Below are 15,419 nucleotides of genomic sequence, written 5' to 3'. Positions count from 1 at the left end.
GTACCGTACCGTACCGTACGAATTCGTACAAAGCACTTTTTTTTTTTTTTGGTTGTTGTCATTGGTGGTTTGGGTTCTTGACTGTTGTTATTGTGGTGGTGGTGGTGATTTTGTAGCCTTGATCGATCAACCAAGAAAGGGGGTGGAGTCTTGATTAGACTCCTCATACATATTTTGTTATGATTTATCCTAGAGCCAAAGGCCATACATAAGGTATTCAAGCAGTTCCAAACGTTTCTAATTGATGTCCCATCATTTTTCACAATATGTTAGTATCATCAATAAATAAATTCAGCACCATTTGAGAATCATCAAGTAGCTTAATCCTATTGATTTTACCTTTGTCCACAGCTCATTTTGCACCACCCAACCCAAAGCAATAGTACACATTGCTAATAAAACTAGACCAGAGGATAGCTTGGCCTAATGTACCTTCTGAGAGTACACGAATTAGTGAATGTACCATCGGTAGCTACTTTAGCCTTAGCAATGCCAAACAAAACCATAACAAAATTCATAAATCTTTTACCAAAACCTTTGATGGTTTGTTTGGTAACTGTTGGTCTCACAGGTCATTTTGGCCTCTTGTAGAGGTTAATAAAGCATCTCATGCCATTTCATCTCTCTCTCTCTCTCTCTCTCTCTCTCAAAACCCTCTCTCTCTCAAGTATGCATGCCTCTTATTTGTATGATCATTCATGTATGATGTATCCACTCCTATGTATGTACTTGTAAGTTGTAGCGCATGTTGCGCATGCGGCATATGCCATAGAGGTTTTGGCGTGTTACCCTCAAGTATTCATCTTATATACTCTAATAGCATTGCTATTTAGACTCTTAATATCTGTTCTATCATCTATAGTTTAAAATAATGAAGTTAAATTTTTTTGCGTACTAATATTGTACCGTACCTTATAAAATCTTAAGGTACCATTTAGTACCGTATTTTATTGTACCGTACTTTTCGTACCTAATAACTATATTACTCCCACTTGTTGGAGGAGAGAGTAACTTGTGAATTCAACCTTTATTTTGGTGGCAAAACTTTGGATACGCATTGGAGACCCTTTAGTCCTTACCATGAGGGTCCTTGCCCTAGGATTGCTCTTCAAATGCATGTGAGAGAAATTGGAGTGCCTAGTCTCTCATTCACACAAAGATTCACAATCAGCTTAGATACGATAATTAGAGCAACTTTCTTTTGGTGGCAAAACTTTGGATACACATTGGAGATCCTTCAGTTCTTAGCCATGAGGGTGCTTGCCCAGGATTGCTCTTCGGATGCATATGAGAAAAACTAGAGTGCCTATTCTCTCATTCACACAAAGATTCACAATCGGCTTAGCACATGACAGTTAGAGGGGCTAGTCTATTGTTGCACTAACTTACGCATGATGAGGGCTGTGATGAGCATGGGTAGTCCGAAGCAGGTAAAGTTTAAACACTTAACCATAACATTTAAAATTTGTTGTTTTAAACTTCGAACTTTGAGGTTTATACTTTACAATTTAGACTTTAGCATTTATAATGATCAATCTTACATGCATCACTATATTGTGTAGGTGAATGTTGATACATTCAAGTTGAGGGGTGACACTCTTCGGAGTATATATAAGGAGGTGGACGAGGAGGAGGAGATGATTTTTGTAGAGCTCTATAGAGAGCTTATAGCAGCAGATACTCGTGACACTCGCAATCAGCATGCTCGTGGGTGAGGAGTTTGAGTAGGTGGTAGCAGGGGCATATGGTCATTCGACGCCCTCCATCATGGAGAAGGGGTGGTTCAAGTGGCTTGCAGACATATGTAAGGCGGGGCTCTAGTAGCTCACATCTTGTGCCTCATGATGATATCCCCCCCTTTCCTACACAGTCGCCACCTAGGGAGCCATCATTTGATAATGATAGTAACCTCATCAGTGAGAATGAGTATGAGTGTATCTCATCATCCAATGCCGACGAGTCATCTTCAGACTCTCTTGATGAGCACTCAGATGGTTCTGATGATGATGATAGTGATGCCTCATCATAGATTCATAGGTCTCTCTTTTTTGTATCAGATTTACTAGACTGTAGTTTTATTAACATGTTTTGCGCAGCCCATGTGATCGCGATGGTTACCCTCATGTATTCGTATTATTCTGTAATGAAATGGCTATTTTCACTTTAAACATGTATTCTATGATCTATCATTTAATGATTTATGGTTTTTGTTATTTAAAAAAACATCTTAATTTTTTTTCATACTAATATCATACCGTACCTTATAAAATCATAAGGTATCATTTAGTACCATATTTTATCGTATCGTACCTTTCGTACCTGACAACTATAGGGATAGATGGAGGCACTAGAAAAGGATAGCCTTGTCAAAATGTCGGTTGGGAAATATAAAAGATCGGATGGTCCACTAGGTAATGCCATAGATGCAAACTACGATACCAAACGATCAACACTCGAAGAATGCATTGATGATTCATACCACCCAATTTCACATATTAGAAAGGTTCCCTTGTTCTTGTATGATGGCCAGACAAAGAGTCTGACAGATATACATGTGCCATCAATTAAAAAGAATCTAGTGTCTGTTGGCCAAATGGTAGAACAGGGGTTGCAGGTCCGATTCAATGCAAAAGGTTGTTTTGTAGAAGACTTTAATAATAAGTGCAGGTTGGTCGAGGCGGAAAGGAAGGTGCAATGGAAGGTGAGGGAGGGATCGATGGGAACCCAAACGGATTTGTAATAATTGTTGTGGGAAACATCCTTGATCCTTTTGTCCATTAAATGCACTAGATGAAGATGTACCTACTCCATATTGACCATGAGAAATAAAATCATTTGAAGGAAAAGGGTAGAAATACTTACAAATTCTTCTTTTAGCTTCTTATCTAGTTTTGAGTTCATGAAGAATTGCTTGTCTTCCTCATTACTCACAAACCAAAGCTTGTTTTGAAGAGTCCTTTCTTGATTAGCATCTTCCAATCCAACAGTAAGTACAAAATCAGTTTCGATAGAATCTCAAACAATAGGGTTCATACTTCGCATTGGAGAAAAGTAGTACTGTGGAAGTGATGTGTAATCCAAGCTAGGTTCCACTTGCGGATGGCCATGTATAGTGGAGATTCTGAAAGTCCTACAAGATCATTAGTTCTATGCACCGAATCTAAAGGAGAAAACCTAGGCTTATCTTCAACCTCCTATTAAGCCTTATACATAAGGATGAGATCTCAGCGGTAGAAATTTAATATGGTCTGTGGACTCCATGGTAGTCCGATCCACCGATCTTAGATCGAACAATAGCAAGTTGGGAGACCCACTTCTAATCGATTCTGTCTATGTTTGCCTGTGAAGACTAGAGTGGTGTTGTAAATGTGTTCGAAGTCAACTAACCCTTCTGTTATTCTTGCTTTTGCGAATGAGCTTTCTAATCAACGGCCAAGGTTTCTTAGAGAGTACCTAGCTTTGATACCATATGAAGAAATACTATAAACGCAAAAAAGCATGAAACCAATCGTATGATAAAGCACAGACTGATAAACTTAGAATACAACTAGGGTTAGGGTTAGGGTAACTCATAGACAATGAGCAAAATGAATAATAAAGTGAATGAATAATGAATATACAGTGCTCATGTAGCAAACAGACTATACAGTGAATACTAAACCTCGAACTCTCATATCTCTGGGATCGAGGCAGAGGTTATAAGCTATAGAGTGTGTCGTACTCGAAACGCATCTCGAATCACAATAAAGGCAACCTTCGAGTGTGAAACACCAGCAACCGCAGCCAAGGAAGGTTGGATCTAATGTAAACAACAATGCAGGAGAGAGAAAAAACTAAAAAAATAGATACTTGAGGAGAGAGAAAAATTGGGCAACATCTATCAGATGCAAATGCAAATGTTAGAGGTGAGAATTTCAGGCGGCAGTTAGAAATTGCAAACGCAGCATTCAAAGGAGAAAATCCAGGCGACAACAGACAACATGTGGCAATAGCACACCCAACAGTGGGCAACTGCTCCCAACAGTGGGCAACAACTCCACAAGCTTGGCAACAACAGCAACCGCATGTAGAAGGGTGGAACCAGGCACTAGATTGTAAAGTGGCTAGTAAAGGCTCTAACTGTGATTTCCTCCGCGATCGGGGTGTAGGCAGCAGAGTTATGGCTCTTGAAACTTACAAAAACGGGACTAAGGAAGAGTGGTGAGCTACATGACTATTTATAGAAACTTTGGGGCACCCAAATTAGGGTTTTGCATGTGGGACACAATAACTCTATAGGATCACATTTCTTTTAAAATAAAATTTGTTCTTTATTAATTAAACATGTTTTGGGGTTGTTTAAGTCAGGTAATGCATTTTAGCTCAACACTACTTAACACTGCATGTCATCCACTTTGATGCATCGGACCTATTCTGATATGCAGTCGTGATGCGGATGGTGTTTGTCTCTATTAGCCTGAGTTGATTGGCACATCTATGGAGCACTGTCTGACGATCCTGGCCTATCCTGCCCATTGGCCTTTGCCTGAGCTGACTATCGCATGCGACGCCACCACAAATTTAATATGGCTCGACTACCCCCTTGCCATCATGTCTCTATCTTGACCATACAAAGGATAAGGTTTAAATATAAACCTTCATTAACGTGAATTTTTTCTAAGTGGGTGTTCACATACAATTTGGGGGTTTTCAACTGGGGAAAAAAAAAAAACAAACTTCGAATTTCATTGGCAAAATTTGGGTCTTTTCGAATCTGAGTGCGAATTCTCAAAATTTTTTCTTCAAACTAAGGGGCAGTTCACATGAAATTGGGGATGTTTGATTTTTATCAAAATTTTCCATCATTTACTCTATAAAATTAGGGCTTTTCAAATTTGAGCCTGCTTTCTTCAAAATTCTTCATCAAAAGTTATTCTTTTTCAATTTAAGTTCTCCCCATGGCATCCACCATCAAGATGTCAAGATATGGTATCACGATTGAAAATTCTGGAGCATTGGCTTTTCCATGTGGAACACAAAGATCTAGCTCATGCTCATGTGAGAAGGCACATGAAAAGTTGTCTCCACTGACGAGCTAGAGCATGTTGAGGGCAACACACAACTTCATCAAGAGTGGCTCAAGAAGAGTGAAAGCATACTCACCATCATTAGGCTCGACCTCTCTAACAACCTTTTCCATCACCTTGATCTTACAAAAACGGTAAAAGTGGTATGGGATGGCCTTGAAATCACATTTGGGGGAGATATTAATAATTCCAAATTATTCATAAAGATGCAATTGTTTAGTGTCTCTTACAATCCTTTGAGACTCTTAAGCAGCATCTTGATCATTTAAGCCTTCTTGACCAGCAATTGACTACTCTCAAAAGGTGTCTGGGTGATGGTGATAAAAATGCTATATTTCTTAATAGCTTGATGAAAGAAGCACAAATCCATGAAATCATGGCAGCTCTCAAGGTGGCTCGAGAGATGAAATATGGAGAAATGGTCACCAACCTTTTGGATGACAAAAGGCACAAGAAAGATGCTAATATCACACCAGGAGCCTTCTACACCAAGAAACAACTGCCTAAGTGGGCTGATATTGCAAACGTGTTGGTCACACTCTTGATCAATGCTACAAGAAGAAAGCTAAGTAGGAAGGCAAGCAACACGCCCAATATGCCACTGCTAATACCTTATTTGATAGTGACCTTGACAAGCCATCTACCACCTCTGATAAGGCCCTTAATGCATCTATTCAAACATTGTCTCTTGACAATGCTGAACCCTATCAATATGCTTTTTATACCAAATCCTAAATAAATAAATAATGTGTTTTGGAATTAGACCCCATGCATGTGTTAAGACCTTTCCAAACATTTACTGTGTGGAGCACTTTGCCCAGATTTTGATCCAAAAAATTTGGTACTTTGCTTTTATGATTGTGTTAGAAGCTATATTTTAGGGGGGAATCGTAACCACTTACCGCATGACCTCTAAGTTGATATTGAAAGCTACAACCATATGTTTGGCCTTTGGTTATGTGTAGAGTGCCTTTGAGCCGTGCTAGCTTTTGATCAACCTCTGAGCCATACACATGTACCTCTGAACCATGCCTTACTTCCAGTCCCTGAACTTTTTGATAGACCATGTCATGATCCTCATGGTGCATCTCACTCACCTATGTATCTCATTCGCACAATCATTGTATGGGATTAGTCACTGCCTCTTCGAGATAAGACCTTCCTTTTTTTCCCTTCTCATATGTTTCGTGCCATGGTTTCAGCCGCCCATGACCCAAAGGGAGGATTTTGTTAGATTTACTTATCCCTGTGTTTGCACACACATTATTGTGTGTAAAAGTATGTGTTTAGATGTGAACACCTTTTACACCACTTAGCATTTAATAAGGGTCAAGCGTGTAGGTGGATACGTCTGCCTATATATTCAGGCCCTATCATTTGTAATTTCATCACAAACTATTACATCAATCTATTCAGCTTGTTGTGTACTTGCAAGAGCTCTCTCTCTCTCTCTCTCTCTCTCTCTCTGGTCTCAGGCCACATTGGCCTTTTAGAGGTGATAGAGGTAATGCAGGCCACAAAGGGGCAGTGTGTTGAAGGTGGCCGGCATCCTGCAAACAAAGCACTGCTTTGGGAGGCTAGTATAGTACACAGTCACGAGCGTGAAACCCCCATGCAGTCAGATTGTCAGTCGTGAGATCCCTAGGAAATATATTCTTGCTCTAATAGTCTCCTGTGCTCACATACGATGGTGAATATTCTAAAATGATGTGCATATCAAATCCACCTTGAGTAACCATAAATGTGTTTTTGATAAAGGTTCCATGGCTGCAAATATAATTTCATTATTATCTTTTCAAGTCCAAGCCAAAAGAGGCAAGTAGAATTGTACATAAGCCCTAATAATTGATCGCACTATTTGGAGTTGAACATGCAATGGTCAAGTGGGAAATTTCCATTACTACAATTTGTGACTCAATTTCACTGCATCCATCCCATTTGCTGCTTGAGAGCGACATTCCATCCAATGGGTTAATGCGGATCTCTAATAATTTCAAGCAGCTGCTAAATCTGTTCTGCTCCAAATCAAACCATGCCAGTCATAAGATTTCGTAGGCAGAAGTTTGGATTTCCAAAGCAGTTCAGGCTTCCACGAGTATCTAAACATCTTGAGGGTCATTTATGGACATGAAATCTTTGTCATCATCAAAGCTTGCATAAAAAGAGATTTGACACCTGGTTATTCCAGCCCATCTATGAAACCAGCATCTACAAGCGTGTCCATCTGCAATATTGACTAATCTATCCAAAATCCATGATTGACAAGTCTCATTCAAGGATGCATTAGGCAGTAGATAAATGGCATGGACCATTTCCTGATTAAAGGTGCATTCGCATGGTCTGAAATATAAACTCCCATTGCACTGTATCAAAGGCTTTGCTTTGGCCGCATCAATCTGTATAATCAAGGTATCTGGCTGAATATAAATTTAGCATGCTCAATCGCAGTCAAGGTGCTGGCTATGTTATAGTTTATCTTCATTTGAGGAGTAATGATCTTATCTCGAAGATGCAACATACTTTTGATTCAGTTAACTATCATTTTAGCAATGATCTTGTATATCATAGGAATAAGTATACTTGGGCTCCTGTCATTGAAAATCTCACGCGTGACATGACTCTTTCTTTGGGTTCATTTTAACTAGACCATGTTTCCACTTTGTTGCAAGTTTTTCGTTGGAAGTTTGTGATGTCGCCAAACATAGTTTGTCATCTTTAACAGTCATGCATTTCATATTTTGTCAGGTCTGTAACGCATCATTGTTAGACTGTTTGGATTGTATTGCTATGCACATTTAACAATTTTCCTTGTAAACAGATCGAATGTCTACTGATGATGATGAAAAGGTAGCAAGTGATGGCACAAAAAAAGAATATGATCACACTGAGGTACGTGATGAAAGCAGTGAAGAAGATACAGAGGTTGGCATTGAGGAGGAAAATGGGCAGATAGAGACAAGTGAAGAAAGTAGTGAGGAAGGTATGGAGGTTTGCGAAGAAAGTAGTACAGATGATGAATGTTATCATAAAAGTACTCAAACACGTCCTAAGTTTTATGATTCTGAAGAAGATGAAGATCAAAAAGAGGAAGAAAGAGAAGGAGAAAAAGAGGAAGAAGATGACAATGTTGATGCTGAAGGCGATGATTATGAAGAAGATGAAGAATGTGATGATGAAGAAGAGGAGGAAGATGTCAGTGACACTGTAGCCGACATGGGAACAGGATGGGGCCGCATAATTTTTCAACCAGTCAGAAGAGGGAAACGAGTAATTCTAGATGTTTGTTGCTCTAGTAACAAGACTGGATCAAAAGGAATGTTTGATAGGATCACTGTCTGTAAGACCACAGATAAAGTTCTTCATTTTCAAGCTCGCAGATCAAAGTGGGGTGATTTGTGGCCATGTGGTAATGGAAGGTGATTTGCTGAGACTGATGGAGCCATGCTAGTGTCAGGGCATCCTCTCTTGCAAAGGGCAGGCTGAAGGCTTCCTCAGCTTACAAAACACAAGCAAACGCTAGCCACATACAGTTCATAATCTGAGAGGGTATACCTGGGTGTTTACCCAATGCAGCCTTGACACAGACCACCTGGCGAGTTTAACTGCCCAGAAGGCTGTCAAAGTTCGACTGCCCTCCAAAACTCAAACGGACAAATCCTAAGTTATGACCTCAACCATGCGTGTCTCTAGCAATTTTGGTCTGTCGAGGACGGCTTTACGACTTGCGAGCGTCGGTCGAATGGATGGTGAGGCATGCTCTCCTCGCACTGAACATTTCTCCTTTCAAGGAGCACGATCACAGTTGGAAGTGGTGTACGAGTTTCAGCTTCTGTCCATGAAGTGACCTGAATTTTGAAGGTGCCATGGCTGATAAATTGAACCTCCACTTCATATATATTCCCCACGCTTGAGGAATACCAACACTGCGTCCGCTTGTTTTAATATACGACGAGTCTAACTTCAATGAGTGGAATCAAGAAACATTTTAACGGATTGATTAATGTACAAGCAGGCCCATTAGGGTATAAGGGCAGTTAGCCTGGCAATCATATAACACTCCTATTGGACCATGTGGGATCAATTCTCCTCCGCCCATGGACCATGGTACAATGTTTGTTAACACACTTGGTCACTTATTACAGCTCCTCCTCGTGGTGCTTGTGTGAAAGCCTCAGGTGGAGAGGATTTTTGGGGTTGCTGGTGTTTTCATCCCTTTCATAGCTCAACCTCAAGGCTCGACCAAATGCCTAGCCCTTTTGAACATGTATTTGCCAAAAGGGTAGACTCATTGTTGTGTTGCTAATAAAACCCAGAGTCGTGGTGAATGTATATGTTCAAACCTTTGTCACAAGTTCCCATCATGGCTTAGGTAGGATTTTGTTATGGGCATAAATAAGGGTGCAAGATGCCTCAGCTTGGGAAAGTTGATAGTTTGTCCATAGGAGAAAGCACTTAAAGTCTTCATAAGTAAATGAAAGTAATAAATATTAAGGCAACATGTTTTGCATAAGATAATCTACAAAGTGTCCCCAACTCCATGATCCTCATTAAATATTCTTCCATTGCCAATTTGGTTAATACTATTGCACCTCTCGGCATGCTCCTTCATTTGAGTTTGGTTCAACAAGTGAGGTAGCTTGTTGATGTTATCATCTACCATCATATGAATGTCTACTTTTACAAGTTCCTTTATGATGTCGAATAATCGAAAGATGGGAGGCTCTTCAAGAAGATAGTCCCTTGATAAAGACAGCTTGAAGGTTCCAGCCTTTAAGAAATCGAAAAGTAAATCTGCTTCTAATAGAATATCAAGGTATAAGTAAAAGACATGAGCTCTTAGACCTCTAGGTTTATTTAACTTTGTGTTGAAGCTTGGGTGGCTCTTTTTGAGTGTGAATTTTATTTCAAATTTTCAAGGAAAGTCCCAAAGCCTCTCTAGGTTGAGGAGGCCTAATTTGTTCCTTGCTTGCTTGGTCAATTGTCTTCTATGGGTGTTATGTAGGCCTAATTGGTTCCTTATCTACTTGGTCAATAGTCTTCATATGGATGTTGTGCAAACTCCAAGTATTCTAAGGTATGCCATGTCACCTTTGTAAGATCTTGTAAGTTTTTTAAGCTTTAAATTGGTATAGCTTCAGGTTGTGACTTGCTTAGTAGTCTTATAGCGTGGGAAAATGTAGAGGTTGGTCAACCTACTTCAACGGGATCCAAGTCAATCGCAACCTAGGCCTTAAGGTCTTCTCTAAGAGGTAATACCTCAAGGGTCATTTGGGCTGGTTCGATGGGCACTAGATAGCACAAGGGTCATTCTTAGAAACTCTTGTTAGAGCAATTGGGACACCAAGATTAGGGAGTGACAATTTGGGCTCATGATGGTGCAGGATTTACTCGAGGATGACTTCAAGGTATGTCTAAAATCAATACCTTGAAGGATATTGCTATTTAAGATGAAGGACAAGGGGTTCTTGAGACACTGATGTTAGCCTTGTGTAGGTATTGCCAGCCAATGTCTCCAATGCCAATTGATTGATAGAAATGCGTGTTTCGTCTTTGCAAAGTTCAAGGGTATGGCAAAAGTTCCCAAAAGGTATTCCTAAAATCAACAACTTTGGAGTACTGCTTCAAGGATGCCCTTGAGGGATTCTCACAATCAAATACCTCAAGGGATATTGCCTCAAGGCATTCCCACAATGAATACCTCTAGGGATACTACATAAAGAGTTGGAGGATAGGGTGTCTTGAGACACACAAAGGATGTTGTTCTTGTGTAGTAATGTGTGTCAATGTCTTCAATGTCAAGCAACTCTATGAATTGCTTGGTTGACCTCTATAAGGGGTCCAAGGTATGCCAAAATTGGCCTCAAGGCATTCAAGCAACAAATACCTCAAGGATATCGCTTCAAGTGGTATTGCTCTCTCTCTCTCTCTCTAGTTAGAGATGTTATGCCCTTAGGTTATATGCAATGTTCTTGTAGGTCTCTAAGCTACTCTTGGAGTTTGGGCTTTAGTTCTCAGAGATGGTCTAGGAGCTATGATTTGGAGCCCTTGTGATATTATATACTTTAGGATATTGTGGGGTACTAGTCAAGGAAGTAAGAGCGCTCCTTTTCCCCACAAACTATTGGTTGGATCCTACATGTAAGTTACTTCACTAGGCCATAAGTCTAAGCACACAAGTATTGGAGAGCTCAAGGGTACATGATGGGACCAACAATGTGTGATTGTCTAAAGCTATGTGCTTTTGCAATAGTCAAACAAGAGGATATGGGAAATATGATGTTTCTCTTGAGATATTCTAGTCTTGCAATTGTCTAAAGCTATGTGCTTTTGCAATAGTCAAACAAGAGGGATATGGGAAATATGATGTTTCTCTTGAGATATTCTAGTCTTGGATACCTCAAGGGACCTAGGAACAGTTATTGAGGCTAATAATGGCATACAAATGGTTTGGAGATCAAAATTTTTCACACTATGCACTTGGACTAGGCTAAGTATGCAATCAGAAAGTGATATGCATTGTCCATGTGCCTAAATATCCTCTCATGTTTATGATAATTTGGTGGGGGGTACTTATGACTAGTGAAAGTAGGAATTATTGAGCTCTTATGGAAAGATGCAAGCTCTAGAGGTTTGAGTATATGCCTAGTCAATGCAAAACGTCTACACAAAACAGGGCACAAGTGGAGCATTCAATAGGTGAAGTACCTAGCAAGATGTGGTCAAATGCCTTTGAGGGTTTACATTCCCTAATTTTTGGGTTGATTGGATCTTCATGCTTCGTACTTAATGACAGGTTTGGCATTATGCCTATATGTAGTAGAACCTTTGCACCAGATAGTGAGAGCTTCACTAGAAGTGAAAAGTCATATATGATTCTTGGGCATCGGTTAGCTTGATGGCCCAAGTGGTTGGATCAATAGATAAGCTATGTATTAAGGGGTGTATTCATTTAAATCATTTTGTATGCCTATTGGCAATCAATTGTAGCTATATCATGTTCATGTTCAATGGACGGAAGAAGAACAATGATGATGGCTCTCTTACTCAATCAATTACTTTTTTTTTGTCATGAGCTCATGGATTGCAAGTGAGTGTACACCATTCGCTACAAGCTCTTGGATTACAAGTGTAAGACTGTGCACACTCACTTTAGCTATAAAGTGTAGCCTAGATTGGCTATCCCTTTTGAAGGAGAGCGACATATCACCCAACCTCTTTTGAGGTATCGTAGTTTTTTATTCAAACACAATGGCAAGAGCATGATTGTTTAAAAGTCGATGTTGTCTGTGTCATGGACACAAAACCAAAATATTTACCTTTACATGAGGTCAACACAACGGGGCTAAGGTGAACGCCTATTCCTTCAAGTGCTTCCACTCTTTAGGCTCAAGCTACCCCTCACATAGCAAGCTCATTCTAGTTCCAAATCATCTCTAGTATCTTTACTCAATCCTATGAATATAAGAAGTGAGAAGGTTTAAGAACTTGTTGTAGTAGACTTAGAATTTTCTACCTTTTTTATTGTAGATTGGTCCACTAAGAGCAAGCTCCAATAGTATCATGTTTCATGTGCTTCTCCAAATGCTCGAAGCAACCTCTTCCACTCTCTTGTTGCAAGTATTCCACTAGGTAGAGAAAGGCAGAAGAAAGAGAGGAAGAGAAATAAGAAAATGGAGAGAGCATGCCTCTTCCAAGCTCTTTCTCACTTTCTCTCATGGAAGTCCTCAATCTCTCACAAGCCATGGTAAAGCAAGAAAGGGAATAAGATAGGGAACCAAAGGTGTCAAAAGTTGCACGCATGAGAAAGAGCTCGGTATTAAATTTCACCCATTGCATACATTGTATTTACATTTGGTTGGAGCATGCACAAAATTATTCTATTTAGAAACTAGGATATCTTATTTTTGGACACTTTACAATATGATGAGACATAATCCACATTGCAAGACCTTTTTCGATGAGAGGCAATGTGTTGTTCAAATGCTCTTATATCCAATTGTGTATTTTCTCCTTCAGGAACATCTATTTATTGAAATTTTTCAATCAGCAGCAATGCCTTTGGTTGAAATTTCATATATCATTTTGATCTAGGAAAAATATTCCTTGAGTCCCTTTAGTAATGAGATAAATACAACTTTCTTTTGGGAATAATTTAAGCTCAACGCATACTAGCGTGGAGAGCTCAACTACTTTTTCTACAATGCACTTTGGCTTTGGCTAGTCCCACATAACTAGTTTATATAGTCGCCTTTAAGAATAAATTGGGTTGCTTGAATGGCATGAAATTTTTTTTCCACCATAGTTTAGTTTAGTAGTCTAGTATGTCAACACAACAAATATTGGCGTTTTCTCATCTTTGTTACTTCTCTCTTCCACGTTTGTTCACCTTAGTTTAGTTAAGTAGTCTAGTATGTCAACACAACAAATGTCATTTTCTCATCTTTGTTACTTCTCTCTTCCACGTTTATTCACCTTAGCTCATGCTTCCTAGATGTGGAGCATCATGTTCTAATAAACAAGTTCTTTAAATGGAGTAGTTGAGATCTTCAATTTAGAAACCAACAAGTTGCATGATTAAGTGGATATATTATGTTACCAAAGACTTATGAGGAGTTCTTTAGGAGGTGCATGTGCATTAAAGTAAGAAGTAATCATGCTCACTACATAAATTAAATCCACTCCTCTCAATTTTTTTGAGGACTTAAGTTCCATGTTACTTGAGGAAGACATGTGGCTAATGAAAATGAGAATGGATTTATTGCATTCTAGAAAAATATTAAAGGAAGTGGTGAGAAAAAAGATATCAATAAGATTTTCACTTGTAGGTGTGAATAGTAATAAAAGGGCAATCACATGGTAAAGTTGTAGAAGGGTAAATATGAGCACTAGAAAAAGGGTTGTCACATAGTAAAGGACAAAAATGGATGGGAATGGTTAAAAGAATAGTAATACATTTTAGAGGCAAAGTATCTGAGAATGCCATTGAAGTTTAGTTGGAGCTCCTTTTACTAATGAAGATGTGGTACATCCCAAGCTTTGAAGAAAGATCATTCTTTAGAACCATATAGCAATGGTTCCCTTGATGGCCAAAATGTATGACTATTTTGGGCCTCTAAAATAGAATTTTTCTAATAAATTTTAGTGAAAAGAATATGTGCACAAGTTCATTTCTCACCACATGCAAACAATACAAAAAGATTTTAGATGTGTTGCATATGCCTCAAGTAAAAAGGAACATTTTTTCTATGGACCAATAAGAATGGTGGTCTCAAAGCCACTTTGATAAAGAAATGGGAGTGGAGATCTTTGATGGATATACCATTGTCAAAATAGGTGCAAGGCATGAAAATGTTTGTGCATGAGGCATGAAAATCTAGATGTGCTTCCATCTTTTGCATAAACAAGCCTCAAAATGAGTAATTTTTTGATATCAACTTCTTTGTGCTAATAGAAAAAATTTTAAAAATGTTATTTTTCATAATAACACAATTTTGGTGACTCCCATAAATCTTGTATATTAGAAAAGCAACAAAGAAGGTAATTTCTTGAGAGTAAAAACAATTCAAAAAATATATCTAATACATGTTGACCTTTGTGTGAGAGGACTATTTAAGTATTGGAAGAATCTTTTCTATGATATACATTGTTGATAACCATTGAAAAATGAGGTGTGTGTATATTCTTCAAGATTATACTAAAGCTTTTAGAAAATTTAGTGACATAAGCTTGTGGATACTGGAGGAAGCAAGAAGATGAAATAAGTTCATAGTTGTAGAGGTTGAGGTAAAGAGTTCACTTCGTTGAAGAATGGCATCAAGAGAACCTCATGAAAGCCTACATATCTCTACAAAATAGTATGATAGAGCAATGCAACCATATTGACATAGAGATGGTACATTGGATGTTGCATGGAAAATGCTTAGCTTATTCTTTCAAATTAAAGTATTTACTAAGTGGTATGCATTCTTAATTAGAACCATACAAAGGTGTTCAAATGACAAACACATCAAGAGGTATACTTTGATCAGGAGCCCATTAACACGCATTTCAAAATGCCTAAACATTAATGTCCATGTTCTATATATGAAAATGACCAATTTTGAAGCTCAAAATAAGTATAACATCAATCTTATGGAGCCAACAATCCAAGGCTCACTTATTGTATGGCATTAAGATAATTTGGTGTTTGTCATTATGGAAATGTGGTGTTATTGGAATTGCCACATGGAGTTGGGCAGAACATCTATTTCATATTATCATCCCTACATGACTAACGACTCTAGGTTATCTTATAACTAAACCAATTGTTGAGCATGAAGCAAAGCTTAAAGTCCTCCCTACCATAAAGACTTG

General features: G+C 38.7%; 1 protein-coding gene across 3 annotated transcripts in view; it reads left to right on the top strand.

Moving 5' to 3' along the window:
• The window catches only part of LOC148038603 (copper ion binding / methyltransferase), a 248,227-nt gene extending 239,274 nt beyond the window's left edge, over positions 1–8,953 (top strand). For all 3 annotated transcript variants that reach the window (XM_087673802.1, XM_087673788.1, XM_087673795.1), the window contains one exon: positions 7,885–8,953. In XM_087673802.1, coding sequence (XP_087529928.1) covers positions 7,885–8,486 — 602 coding nt within the window. In that variant the 3' untranslated portion in view covers positions 8,487–8,953. The remainder of the gene's footprint in view (positions 1–7,884) is intronic.
• Positions 8,954–15,419: the final 6,466 nt, after the last annotated feature.

Source organism: Lygodium microphyllum, chromosome 3, assembly GCF_053477565.2.
Source record: "Lygodium microphyllum isolate KBCC chromosome 3, Lygodium_microphyllum_v1.1.10, whole genome shotgun sequence".
Classification (NCBI taxonomy): Eukaryota; Viridiplantae; Streptophyta; class Polypodiopsida; order Schizaeales; family Lygodiaceae; genus Lygodium; species Lygodium microphyllum.
Note: the sequence above shows the minus strand (reverse complement) of the source record. Positions and strands in the feature narration are given on the sequence as shown.